Source organism: Austrofundulus limnaeus, unplaced genomic scaffold, assembly GCF_001266775.1.
Source record: "Austrofundulus limnaeus strain Quisiro unplaced genomic scaffold, Austrofundulus_limnaeus-1.0 Scaffold1548, whole genome shotgun sequence".
NCBI classification, from domain to species: Eukaryota; Metazoa; Chordata; class Actinopteri; order Cyprinodontiformes; family Rivulidae; genus Austrofundulus; species Austrofundulus limnaeus.
Window position 1 is genome coordinate 30568 of NW_013953950.1, and position 14095 is coordinate 44662.

The 14095-nt window shown below is 38.2% G+C and overlaps 2 protein-coding genes across 6 annotated transcripts in view; both read left to right on the plus strand.

The window, feature by feature from the left end:
- stim1a (stromal interaction molecule 1a) overlaps positions 1–3628 on the plus strand; it is a 26545-nt gene extending 22917 nt beyond the window's left edge. For all 4 annotated transcript variants that reach the window (XM_014032823.1, XM_014032825.1, XM_014032824.1 and 1 more), the window contains one exon: positions 1032–3628. In XM_014032823.1, the coding sequence (XP_013888277.1) occupies positions 1032–1542 (511 nt within the window). In that variant the 3' untranslated portion in view covers positions 1543–3628. The remainder of the gene's footprint in view (positions 1–1031) is intronic.
- On the plus strand, positions 1540–12557 carry si:dkey-24p1.6 (protein sel-1 homolog 3). Of its 2 annotated transcripts, XM_014032822.1 has the most exons (23): positions 3727–3985; positions 4069–4543; positions 4628–4754; positions 4840–4961; positions 6392–6507; positions 6616–6677; positions 6761–6893; positions 6971–7103; positions 7204–7338; positions 7432–7637; positions 7705–7884; positions 8178–8297; positions 8717–8857; positions 8953–9015; positions 9136–9309; positions 9386–9513; positions 9617–9700; positions 9789–9879; positions 9971–10058; positions 10132–10232; positions 10325–10452; positions 10567–10669; positions 10867–12557. In XM_014032822.1, exons 1-23 carry the CDS (start codon positions 3932–3934, stop codon positions 10957–10959), a joined length of 3057 nt encoding a protein of 1018 aa, XP_013888276.1. In that variant the 5' UTR covers positions 3727–3931; the 3' UTR covers positions 10960–12557. The 2 variants fall into 2 exon arrangements, with proteins under 2 accessions (XP_013888275.1, XP_013888276.1); XM_014032821.1 differs by having other exon boundaries at positions 1540–3985; positions 4069–4754.
- The last annotated feature ends 1538 nt before the right edge of the window (positions 12558–14095 follow it).

Sequence of the window (14095 nt, forward strand, 5' to 3'; positions counted from 1 at the left end):
GATGGAGGACAACAGAGCTGCTTCATGGAAGAAGAACCTCAGCTTAGCCTGCTAGCCTTCACGCTAGCGCTGACACTAAATTGCCATATGTATTAGCTTGGCGCTAGCGCGACAAACAAGCAAAACTGAGGTCCATCATCCATATTTTCAGTTGCAGGCTGAGTCGTTTTTGCGTTCCCCTCTCTGTCATGTGGATGGAGGACCTCGGTGACTAGAGGAGAATGTGTAGCGCTGAGCTAATATATATAAGGCAATATAGTGTCTGGGTTAACGCTAAAACTAACAGGCTAAGCTCAGGTTTTTCTTCTATGAAGCAGCTCTGTTTCCTCCATCCATATTTTCAGTTGCAGACTGAGTCGTTTTTGCGTTCCCCTCTCTGTCATGTGGATGGAGGACCTCAGTGACGAGAGGAGAATGTGTAGAGCTGAGCTAATACATATATATGGTGATAGCATCTGAGTTAACGCTAAAACTAACAGGTTAAGCTGACCTTCCATGAAGCAGCTCTGTTGTCCTCCATTTATCTTTTCAGTTACAGGCTGAGTCATTTCTACCTTCTCTCTGTCAACGCTCTCTGGTTTCATTTAAAAGAGCAAATCGTCAGATATTGTTCAAGATTAACCTTCAGGGTGGATATAGCTCGCTAGTAGCCTCACACCGAGGACCTATCCACGTCATAATTTACCCAGAAGGCTTTGCTTGTAAATAAAATGGCCCCATCCGTGTAATGTATTTTTAAACTTTTAGTTTAAAAATTATAAAAACTAAACAGCCTACTGTATTTTCACAGTCTTTATTTTACAGTTAAAATATGTTTATCAAACAAAGTCTAATGTTACAACTAATCAGGGATCCCTTCAAAAATAACAAGTGTGGTGTTCCACAATCCTGTGCTGAGCATTTTGTGGCTTTGCAAGCATAGTGCAAAAAACCAAAGCATGCAAGGCTGCGTTTTTTTATTTATTTTTTTAACATTTGGTTTAATTCTCTTGATTTACTAATTCATTTTGCTTTATGTTTCTCTCCCACAGGGACCTAAATCGCTCAGAGTCTGACTCTTCATTGTCTCTTTCACAAGTTGGTGACCGACTAGCTGCCTTCGGTTCCAAAAGCCACTTAATCAAACCCACTTCTCTTGTGCATGGGTTGTCTAACCGGGCAGATGATACAGTCTCCATGCATGCTTACACCCCCAACGGAGGGAACCGCGTTCACGAAGGAGGTGCCGCAGAGGCTGTGTCTGGCAGCCCGATACTCATGAAAGAGATCTACCCCATAGAGAAGTCCCCCAGCCTGGGAGAGGTCAACAGTCTGTCAGAGTCCTCTCGCTCTTTCAGTCCTAACTCCACGGACCTGGATACACCATCGCCTACAGGAGGGCAAATGGGAATTATGGGTGCAAAAGGTAGCAGTCGCATCCCGCAGCTGTCCTCTAAAAAGAGCCCTCTGGAGGAAGACAGTGGCTCAACAGGAGAGGACACAGATTCCGCTGCCAGCCGCAAGAAACACACCTTCAAGATTTTCAAGAAACAGAAGAAATAAGATTAACCTGAACTAAGGGCTATCAGAGCTGTCACTGTTTGGCTAATTGCTCTGTCATTGTTGCTTTATTTTTTCAGTTTTTTTTTTTTTTTGGTTTTCGGGTTCATCAGTACTCAAATGATGGCAGTTTGTTGCCACTATCATGTGGGTTACAACACCTACTACAAACAATGGGAGCAATCAGTGGTTTCTCTTTATCAGCTTATTTGTTCAGTGTTGAAAATGAGGGTATAGTGGGCAGGTTTGTACATTGGAATGTAAAGTATTATTTATTCCTGCAGGAAATCGTGCCAGTCTGAAAGGGAAATGTATTCCTCTGGGTTTTCTTTTCTTGTTCCTCAGTCTATGACATTTTGCATGTCTTCACTTTTGTTCGACTGATATTCGAATGCTCTTAGTGTTTGCTCGGTTCTTGTCATTATCCTGCTAAGAAAACACTTGATGTTATGTTGATTACTTCCAAACCACCTATCCCTAAAATCAAATTGAATGCACACTTTGTTCCCCCAAAAATTACGTTTATATTGATGTGCACTTTTTTTTCTTCTTCTTCTTTGGTCTTTTGTTGTTTTGTTGGCAGTTAATGATACATTCAATGGAGCTTTAGGCAGAACGAAAGTTCAAGTAAGCTGCTGTAGTTTAGCAATTCAAACTACCCTGGCTGTCTGGAAATGTTACTAGTGGAACACATCTTAGTTCTAGGTACTGAATGGAATTCACTGCTACACCTAAGAAGCACATTGCCTAATGTTACAAAAGGACAATCAAATCAAACCCTTTGACTTAAAAGTTTTTATTATTTAGGGTTCAGGGTATGCAGTCTTGAAAGAATGAAGCGTGTTTGTTGTTTACCTCGCTAAAACGTCTAGCTTCATAAAATTTAACCATTCATTTAGGTTGATAAAATAATTTCTAACGGTTGGCAGAGCTTTGCCAACAGACTTCTACTGTACTGATTTTAGAAGTTAGGATACGCAGATGATATATACTTGACCTTTATATCATCGGGAATAGAACTTATAAGCTCTCAGAAGTTCTCGTATCTTCTTCCGTTATAACCTAGGTGAACAGGGTGAAAGGTTAAGAAGCTTCTGCTATTCTTTGTCGTGTTTATTACGTGGACTGTAAAATCTCAGTAAAGTGTCTTTGAGGGATAGCGTAGGAAAGGGCTACACTTGTAAGGAAAAATCATCTGCTCTGTTCATGTTCTAACCACTGAAGTTCACTTTTAATGAACGACTTGGCTCAACAGGCAGTAGGAGCAAAAAAAATTGTATAAAAGTGCCAAATTCCTATTTCTTCTCAGAGGCCTTTGTATTTGTTGTCTTCAATTTTTGAGCCCCTTTTACTTGGAATACAGAGCTGCATGATGTATACAGTGATATACATTCAGAGTTAAGTCTGTATATCCAAGGGTATTGTTTCTGTAACAGTATCATAAGTACACTGTTTACATTTGTTACAGATGATTTCTCTCCTCGGATTATTACAACAAAGAATTCTGTGCCAGTTTTAATGTAAGTTGCTTTATTTAAACACAGAACTATGCATTGGTAGTTGTAGGCTCTTTCTAAAGTAGTAGGGACGCCAGTACTTTTTAGGGTGCTCCTGAGAAATGAACAACCAAAAAGTGCTGCAGATGACATTGTTTGTCCCCAACCTCAGCGTATCAGGTGGTTTGGATGCAGAAGACATGTTTTAATGATTTATTTAAAAAAAAAAAAAGCCAGCTGAAAAGATACTTTTACTACTGCTACTTTTTGAAAATATTCTTTTCTTTTTGCACGACAGCTGTAAATCAATAACGCCATCTGAACGAGTGAGTTGAAGTGTGTGTCCATCAGCTCCCACTATACAGTGTAATGTTGATGCATGTCAACTGTCATAACAAAACCTATATTGGGTTAAAAGAATGGATCAATTTAGGCTCTAAATTCCTTTACTTAATATTTCTTTTCCTCATTTTGAGCCTATATTTAAGAATACATGCAGTATATTTGTACAGAAAATATCTAATTTTGCATCTGTGGTGGTCTAGACTTTGATGGCACTCCTGCATGATAGCAATAAACTATTTTGAATGAAAGAAGCAGATTTTAATTGAATGTCTTTTTCCTTTTAGGTGCAAAACTGCAATGAATATGTGAAACTTGTGATATAAAATTAGATCCTGGGCTGCAGATAAATGTATATCAAGTGTTTGAATTCAGGCCTCCTCTGTCCACACTTCATGTGTAGTAATCGGGCGGAGCTGTGAGCTGTAAAATGTGTTGTTAAATATTTACCTGGGATTCAGTGTAGCTGAGGTGGAACAGGATTTGATCCGGATCTGGAGGATCTTTGTTCCGCTGCGTGCAGCTTGAGCACGTTTTAATAAAAACGGCAGAACATGGATTTCCATACTTCGTACAAATATATCTGCCAGTTGTTCCTCAGCGTGCAGGTAGGAGAGTGTTTATCCCCATCTTCTTCTCTGACACTCTGATCCCTTCTGCTTTTATAGTGACTGCTTGTCTTCTGTCTCAGGTTGTTTGGTGTTTAGATGAGGTGACGCTCCTGAATCCTCCAGATGAGACTCTGCCAGACCATCTACTGAAAGTCCTCTACTCTTGCGATGGACCTGCTACAGTACAGCTGGACTGTGTTGTATCTTTTGAAACGGGCATGGTTTCCACTTTCCTCCTTAGAGAGTGGAGCTGTGACCCAAGTGACCCTGTAATCAGGACTGTTAAGCTGAATCTGCCAGATTGGTTGGTGTACCAAGCAGATGGCATCATTCCAGACTCTGATTGGGTGCTGAGTTGTATCCTTCGAGCTTCAGTCAGATACAGTGGTTTGAACGATGCTACAGTATTTACTGCCGCTCAGGATGTGGCAGCTTTGCAGTGTACGCCTCTCTTTAGTCGCCCCTTCAAATCACATCAGCTTTGTTTTGCCTGGAGTCGACAAATGTTACAATTAACTCAACATTTTTGGAAAAGACAGTGTCCTTTTGAGCAAGGTAAGGTTGGAGGAGAGAACCTCAAAACTGCACATGACAAAGTAAAGTTGGAGGTTTTATTTTGTCAGTCTTCACATCTTTCAGAAACAGTACACTTGCTGTCCACAATTTATGCCTCAACTGGAGAAAGTTTTGGTATCACAAAAGTGCTGGAGCCCTACAGGAATGGACTTCTGGAGTTCTTACGCCTCAAAGCCATCCCTTTTCCATGGTATGAGAACAGTTCCAGTAAAGCTTTCTCCTAATGCAGATGTTATACAGGCTCAGCTAAGAGTTTTCAACTGTGTCTCTGCTAGGTGTACAATTTCCATTTGGATATTTGTGACCCGACATTGTCAGGAGAGAATGTGTGGTGTTTTTCATCATATAGATTCCCACAATAATTATGTCACGCCATCACTTTTCCTCAAAAGTTCAGGTAAAATCGAAACCTCTTATGTTTTTTTATCATCACCCGTAAGTTCATTTTAATAAGTTTACTTGAGTATAAGTTTAAGTATATCAAATACACTATGCACCATTTATTTGTAGTGTACTAGATAAGTATAGCTACTGATTTAGTACTTATTCTGACTATACTGGTAATTTTTTTAGTTTACAAAAAGTATACTTTAAGTATATTGTTATAAAAACTTTTTAAGTTTATCAAATTATACAAGTACACTCATCTAATTAGTGTATATATATATATATATATATATGTGGTTCATATTTTAGCTTGTTGAATTATATTTATACCACATACTTTTCTCTACACTGCCATTTGTACTAGTTGTATACTAAATTAAATATTTGTAAAGATATATTAGCAGTTTATAGTAGAATATATTTTAAATATATACAAAATATGGAAACGTCTCACACACACACACACACACACACACGAGCAAACCTAAAGATAACCTATCAAAAGCCAATTTTATTTTCCTTCAATCAGGCACAAATCCTGTGGATGTAGAGGTACAGTGGTACAGCTGGCTGTACTAATGTATTAAACTCAGGGAATACTAAGGTTTTTAAAGATGCAACTAAATCTTTATTTAAAAAAAGTTTTTTTGCCATTTTCAGTTTATGCATTGAAAAACATGGAATAAATTCATGCTTCATAATATTCACATGTTTTTGTTTGGGAATAACTCAGTTTTAGGCTTTTACTAGTGGCACATGTCCACTGTCTTTTTGTCAAACAAGAAAATCTTGTGTCTAAAGGACTCCAAAGCTATTTATTTATTGCTGCATTGATTTATGTTTTCCTCCTTGAACCAACAGTTTTATGTTTCAGTTCTGGATGCAGCTGCAGATTGTGTTTGGTGAATTAGGTTTATGCGTCTGCACCAAACATGGTAACAACTATGATTTATTATCATGCAGTGAAAACTGAAAGCTTGAAGGTTTCAAGTTCAAAAGTGATTTTTGTTTTGATCTTTACTTACTGAAATTTACACAGACCTGCCAAGTCTTTTCACAGTGCTATAAAATACTTCTCGATTTAGTAATAAAAAAATATATATATATTTGTTGGGAAAATGTAGTTGTTTAAGAACACCCTCACATTCCACAGCTTAATTACTGATTAAAATATCTTCCAGAACAGTGGCACTTAATATTTATTTTATTTTCTTTGCCTCTCTTGCAACTTTTTTTCCAATCTGTACATCATTTTGAAACAATGAAGTTAGACAAAACAAACTAAATGTAATTTCCTTGTCTTTTACTTGATGTGTATTAAAGGTTCAAAGAAACATACTTCATCTTTAAAGGTTTTCTTGTTTAAAGAAGTACAAGTAACCTGGCCGCTTTAACTTGGACATTTCTGGGAACAGCCTCTTGTTGAACTCATTTCTTTAGGTCAGCTTCACATCCAGATAAGTGGGGAGGCAGAGGAGTCGTCTGCGTTTCTCTCTACGTTCACGGTGCCTTTAAAAGAGTGGTGCCAACTCACGTTCACGTTACAAGGAAAAACGGTGAGTAACAACTTGTCAGCATTTTTGTTTTTCCTTGTCAGAGCATCTCATTCAATATTGTCCTAATGGGAATGGTGAAAAGAAGGATAACATTGTCGCCATGTTTAGGCCACTGTTTCCATGATGTGTGTGAATAAAAAGCAAAACGGAGTTGTTTTTACAGAACATGTGTAAGTCTACTTTTAATGCAACAAAATAACCGTAAAACCATAAATAAATAAATGTTCCAATTAACACAAAACTTGTTTTACAGGTTACATCATACTGCCATGTTTGATGACACAGAGGGATATTTTGTGATTGGTGGAGGGAAGTATGTTCAAGGTGTGGAAGGTTATTTTGGACCAGTGGTATACCATCGCAACAAAGCATCACCTGACAGCATGGTAATGACTTTCACAGTGCAATTATAGAAACAGCCCACTGCTCAGGCCACTTTAATTAGACGATTCTTCTTCTGCAGCCTGAAGTTATTCCAGATGTTATTGAAAAGGTGAACCTGAATGGATGGCTTCACAAGTGTCAGGAGTTTGTTTCCGAGCTGACAGACAAGATCAGTGGCTTTTCACTGCAGGCAAAACAAGGACCAGAGTCTGGTAATGACATTCCATGTCCACTAGGTGGTGGTAAAGCTTTCAAATGCGGGTGGAAATATTTGTGAAGCAAACAAGATTGAGAGTGTTTTGTTTATTTCAGAGGTATGTTTTGGTGTTTTCCATGAATGGATTGTAAATGAGAGATCATCGTATTCACAGTGCGAGCAATGGGAGGAGACGGCCCCTGTCAGAAAACTAGCTGTTAAGCTGGCCAAGTTACTGGTTTTCAAAAACGGTAAGACACGAATCACCAGACAATACGTTCGGTGTCTGCATTGTTAAACACATTCAATGAGCCGGTGAAATAATCTCAGTTGCTGCCTTGCAGGAGGACGAGCGGTGAATGTGACAGCTGTGGGCAGAGCTCTGTTCTCCTTCTCACTTCATCAACTGAGCAGAGCGGTGAACAGTGCAGTGCTCAGCAAAATATTACCACTGCTGCTCCAAGCTGGCTGCCTGGCTGACGACCGAGCTCTGCACGTGGCATCTGTGCTCTACAGCTCTGGCCTGGGAGTCCATAAGCAGCCAGTTAAGGTTAGTTTTATTGATGAGTCAGTCTTAACTTAAAAAAAAAAGTAACATAACTTTGGGTTTGTCCCAGGCTTTACTCTTTGCCCTGCTGGCTGCTCAGAAGGACAATCGGTTGGCACTTCTCCATCTTGGGCACTTGCATCACCAGGGTGTGGATGGTTTCCCCACAGACCATGATCTGGCCTATGCATATTATGCAAATATTGCCCAACAGACAATTGTAGACCGTCAGAATCCCACACCGCAGCAGGTAATATATGTCGGCTGCTATAAGGTGTGTGTGTGTGTGTGTGTGTGCCGTGTTCTGCCTATAGAGAAAACTTTCACACACCAACACAATTTTATCAATATGGCTTTTTGATGATTTTGGTTGAAATGCAGCATGCAGCTAGATTTTTCCTTTCTTAGTTGAAGTTTTTAAAATACGGTGATATATTTTCATCTCTATTATTAAACATACAGACTGATGAATATGATATTCCAGCTATTTGGATTTACTTACACAGCTTTAATTTGTCTTACTCTTTTTTCTGATAACTTGAGACGTTTGTAGAGGCTGTGTATTTGACCGATGATGAGACCCTAAAGCTGCAGACAAAGGAAGATCATCACATCTTCCAGTGGCTAACGCTACAGGCAAAGAGGGGAGCAGCTGAGGCTCAGGTACCTCGCTTGAATTTTCACTCCGCTGTTTGAGGTGTCTAACAAAGCTTTTCAAAAATGTTTTTTATAGATGTAGTCAGTTTCTTGCTTCTCTTCATCTGCAGTAAAAGTCTTACTGACTTAGTGCTCCAAGAGAGATGTTTATTTTCTGTCTGGATAACATTCTGTATAAATGTGTGTATTTGAAACTGCCTCAGTGCACACATTTTGTACCACTGCCCTGTGTGACATGATGTGTGTCTTGCATTTGCAATAAACCCTGTTGACCATCTCACAAACTACTTTTATTCTTGGATCTCGTGTTTTTGTCTACGTAAAATAAGGATTTTCACAACAGTAATCTATTCTCTGGATACACGAGAAGGTGGGAATGTTTCAACATTTTTCTGTAGTAAAACATCTAGCAAATCTATTTACAGCATACCATTGCCCGGATGCTGTTCTGGGGTCAACAAGGATTGTCTCCAAACATCCAGGAGGCTGTGAAGCACTACAGAAGAGGAGCCATGCAGCTGGAAGACCCAGTATCAATGTACGACTATGGAATAATACTTCTGCAGGTCAGGAAAAACATAAACGTTCTAATGCTACTAAATATCTCCTGTTTTTAGCATGTCGTCAGTTTGTTTCTTAAGAAACAGTGTTTGTCTCACAGGGACATGGTGTTGAGAAGGACGTTCAGAAAGGTGTTACATTCTTGAAGAAAGCAATGGAGCAGGTTTGAATGTTTTTTGTAGGATATTTATTTGTAATAAAACATAAAGCTGTATGTTTCCTGCAGCAAAAGTCCCTTCAGTGTTTGCACACTACGTATAACCATCTACCTCATATTTTACAGGGTTTTGCTCCTGCATTCAATGCCCTGGCCTGGTATTATGAGCAGTATGAGCACAACTACGAGAAAGCGGTGCAGCTGTGGGAACAGGCGGATCTCCTCGAGTCGCCTGACGCCGCTTTGAATCTTGGTGCCATTTACTCTCAGGGTCTGTACCCTGGAAAGCCTGCCAATCAGGTAAACAAATTTCTCTAGAAGGATTCCAAAACACGTGAGTTTAAATCAGTCATTTATATTTTTTTCTATCCAACAGTATGTGGCGTACAGTTATTACTGGAAGTCTGCAAACAGAGGGCACATCCGAGGGGGGATTCTACTCGCCAGCATCTGGACCACGGGGATACCCGGCTTTGTTGAGAGACGCCCATCGGACGCTGTTTTGTTAGAAACACATCCTTTCGTTTCTTTTTTTTTTTTTTCTGTTGTGGCTCCATGCACATATTTCCTCATCTCTTAGCTACGGTGTCTGTTTCACTAACTGCAGGTGGGTTAAGTGGGCTGCTGAGCACAATGGATATTTGGGCAGCATCTTACACAAAGCACTGGATTCTTATCTCAAGGGTGACTTGTGAGTTTTTCTCTGTTCACACTTTACATTTTTGTTATCAGCCCCACAGTTAATAATAAAAGTAAATAACATTTGATCTGTTGTTTAGACTCAGTTCACTGTTATTTTACGTGATGGCGGCTGAATCGGGGTATGCACCTGCACAGTTCAATGCTGCATATCTCTGTGAGCAAAATACAGTGAGTTCTTGAAATACAGCTCAGTTGTTTCTCTTTGCTGTACTCAGTATCATGGGTTTGTTGAAATTAATCCTTCATTTTGTTGCTCTAGGGACGTTTTCTGGATCCTGCTGATGCAGCAGACTGTGAGAGCAGATATTACAACCTCACAATCCAAAGTCCAAACCCTGAAACTTATGGTGAGGTGCTAACTTTGATTTCAGTTATGTCAAAACTTTTTTTACTTTAACACACATGTCCATTGTTTCTCAGCCTTTATTAGGATGGGTGACCTGCTGTATGACGGCAAACAGAAAGATTTGTTTTCTGCAGCACAGATGTACAAACTGGCAGCATTAAGGAATAATCCACAGGTCTTCTTCTTACCATGCATTCATTTTAAAACTTAAAATAATTTGCATATGTTATTTTTTTCCCTGTAAAACTTATACTTCTCACCTTAAAGGGATGGTACAACCTCGGCCTGCTAGTTGAAGAGGGCCACAAGCTGCCACTTCCTGTACTGATCGAACTCGGCCTGTCAGATTTGTACTTTGCGGACAAGAATGTGCTTCTCAGTTCTTTGTACAAAAAGTGAGTTAATGGGTAAATATTAAGTTTTGCGAAAATCTTGTGGAGAAAAAAAATCTCCACATTGTTTGAATTATTGCAAATCTGTAAAAACTAAGCTTTATGTTCCTCTTAAAGATGCAGAGACTCAGACGACGCAGATTCATACCTGCCTTGTAGCCTCGCTCTTTTTAATGTGTTCCTTCAGTCGTTTCACAAAGACTATGCTGCTGCTATTAAGGTTAGTGTTATTTGCAAAATAAATATTTTTTAAAAATGTGTATGAATATGAATATTAAATTATCATTCACACTATTGTCACAGAAGTAACAAAGTGGCATTGTGCTATCATTATGAAACAATATCAAACAATAATGGTGCAGTAAAGTTTTGAAGCCTTTTAATATTTCGTTAACACTGTTTATGCTCTTTTCGCAGCTCGTCACTGCTGTTGCCGTGGTTGCAGCTCCCACAATGTGTGTAATTGTCCTTGGTGTGTTCAGGAGACGCAGTAACAACCGAGACTCTTGACTCAAGTTCACCAACAAAAAAAGGTTTCATTATAACATCATAGTTAATGTATTAGCTACTCTGGGATCATCATAAATTACAAATTTGACTCTTTAAATTAAATATTGTCTAAAATGTCTATATAACACAGGTTCTTTGACATGTCTGATAAATGAATGCTCTCATTTTAAAAACTTCTCTCCTCAGGAAGGAATAAAGAGAAAGAAAACATGTGATTTATTTCAGCCAGGCCTCCCAGTTGTTGACGACACTCGACATGATTTTTGCTCATTTTATCTTGTTTAGAAAAAAAGGGAGTGCCACTTCTTTGTCTTTTATTTCAAACTTTGCACGTTTAGACTACCAAAGATGCCATCTAAAGAGGAAACGTAGGATGAAACACAATATTTTTCACTCACTGCCTTTTTTTCCTCTTTTTATGTGCAGATTATTTAAGAAAAAACACACAAAATGAGCTGAAATACAACATTTTTTGAGGTAAAATGGATGTAAAAGATCTAAAATGAAGCTAATTGAAACAGCGTGTGCAGCTCTTCATAGTCTAGACTCTACATTATTTATTCATTTTGTTTGTTTTTCTGATTCTTCTTTTTATATTCCCCTTGGCTTTCTCTCTCTGTGTTAAAAACTCCCACTTGTGCAGGAAAAAAACAAGAAAAAAAAAAAGCACATTGATATTTTTATCAAAAACAATGAGAAAAACCTGATGCAAACTGAAAATGAAACATCTGAAGGTCCTACAGCAGAAACACCACACAGACGAACAGAGTGCAGGCTGAAGTGTTTGTATCTGTGTGTTGGATTTAATGTCCAATAATCTTGTTTTAAATTGAGCTCTATGTTAGTAAAACAAAGAGCCTTCTCTTTCAGTGTTAAAACGTGAAAAAACTATGATTTTTTTTGTCAAATAATTTATGAAAGGATTCATTTTAGTTTATAATATTAATTGCACCAGTTCATTTGCATTTTCTATTTTAAAGTGCGCTATGATAAAGTGACAGTTTTTATTGTGACATACTGGTTTTATCATTAGTAGACATCACACTGTGAACATTACAGTGTTTAATTATTATAGTTTTGTCTTGGTTAAAGTTGGAATGGACAGATGGACACGAGGAGCTTAACAATACCAAATATTAAATATATAAAACAGATCTTGACATTAATAGCAGTCAGTATGAAATTATATTGTGTTATAGCAGAGAACCATGTATTTACAGATTGATATGATGTAATGGCTCCTCATCAAGCATACTGCAAGTCTGCCTGATGTTGTTTTTCTAATTAGGTTTGCAACAAATTGTTTTTATTTATGTGTCTAATTATGAAATGGTGCCAAATAGTTAATCTTTTTTTCCCCTTGGTGTCAAAATGTCAAGTAGAGAAACATGCTGGACTATTGATTTCCTTCTTTCAAGCTTCTGTGGATGTCGAGGTGAAAGAATGCACTTAGTATACCATGTAAATGAGATACTAAAGTAGTTTTGCCATATTCTACTTTAACTACTGTCTTAATGAACAGAGCATTAGCCATAAACCTACAGTTGTGTATGTGCACACAGTTTTAGATTAAAGATAAATGCTGTTTTTGCTGTTGATGAGTTGTATTTCTGCAATAATAGCACGCTTTAACTAACTAAATGCTGTTTGTTTTTATGTCTTTGCTTAAGTCAGATGAGACTATAAAACACCTTAACGTTGCTGAATTAGTGAAAATCTAATACTCATCACCACATTATAAAGATATGCAATTCAGCAGTGTGTTTTCAAACTAACTTCTGTGTTTTTGCAAATGTTAATTTTTTTTCTAATAGAGGCCTAAACAGAAAATGGTTTGGTACTGATGTGTGTGATGTGATTTTTTTTTTTTAAATTTTATATCCTAACCCTGACCACTTACCCTAAAATTAACCTCACAGGTACCAACCTGACCCTAAAACTAACCTAAACTCAATTCACACCTTGGTCTTAAACCCAACCCCCTCACCCAAAATCAGCCTCCGACGTCGTGGGGACCGGGCTTTGGTCCCCACAAGGCTGCGTTTTCCTGAAAAATCGTCCCTACACACACACACACACACACACACACACACACACACACACACACACACACACACACACACNCACACACACACACACACACACACACACACACACACACACACACACACACACAGATGTGATGTGCCAGCTTTCTGGATAGTATTGTCCACAAAAGTAAAATGGTGCTCGGTTAGATAATGTATTTACTGAGTGAACATCAGTGAATGCACAGAGCATTATGGTGGGTCTTAAACAGCCAGTTGTTTTTTTTTACTTTGACTAAACACAAAATGTCACGTTCCTCGTCTCATTGCTAAGGCTGAGCACCGCTAACAAACAGTAACAGTGTTTAACACGTCCTCTTATAACCACTGAAAAGTACGACTGACTAAAAGTGAAATAAATAATCCAGAACCACTAATACAAGTAAGAGTTTTGAGTTTATGACTTGTAAGTGGGAATTTCCTACTTCCCTGTTCATCTGGGCCAAAGCAAAAGTAGCTGACATAAATGGAGCTAAATGTAAATTTCACACTGTGAATTTTGTCAGCTGCCAGCTACTTTTTAATCCTGTGCACCTAGTGGTAGGGTACTGTCATTTTGTGGGTAAAATAACTGACATGGATTATGAGAGATGTAGGTTATGGTCAATGCTGGCTTTAATACAGCTTATTTTGTGACATTATTACAGGGCTATTCAACTAAATTGCCACAGTTACTGAAAGCCAACAGCTCAGGGGCCTAACAGATATTACGTCTCACATTTTTTATTTATTTTGTTGCATTGAGTCATGAATTTAAAGTTTAGAATTAATTTAAAATTGATTTTTATATTAAACACAGATTGAATTATTGAATATTTACTTCAATGCTATGCTATATATACATGATTTTGCTTTGTTATTGGGTCACATAATATCTTCAATCTTTTTATAATGGCATGGCAGTTTTTCTCAGACTTCATTTCCAACGTTGTCAACATTACTTCACAGTCGCTCTCAGTTGTAACTGCAAACAATAACCCTTGCTGTGTACATCAGAATAGTGTCTTTCTGGAAGTGTTTGTAAATGATTTTGGTTTGGGAATATCAGC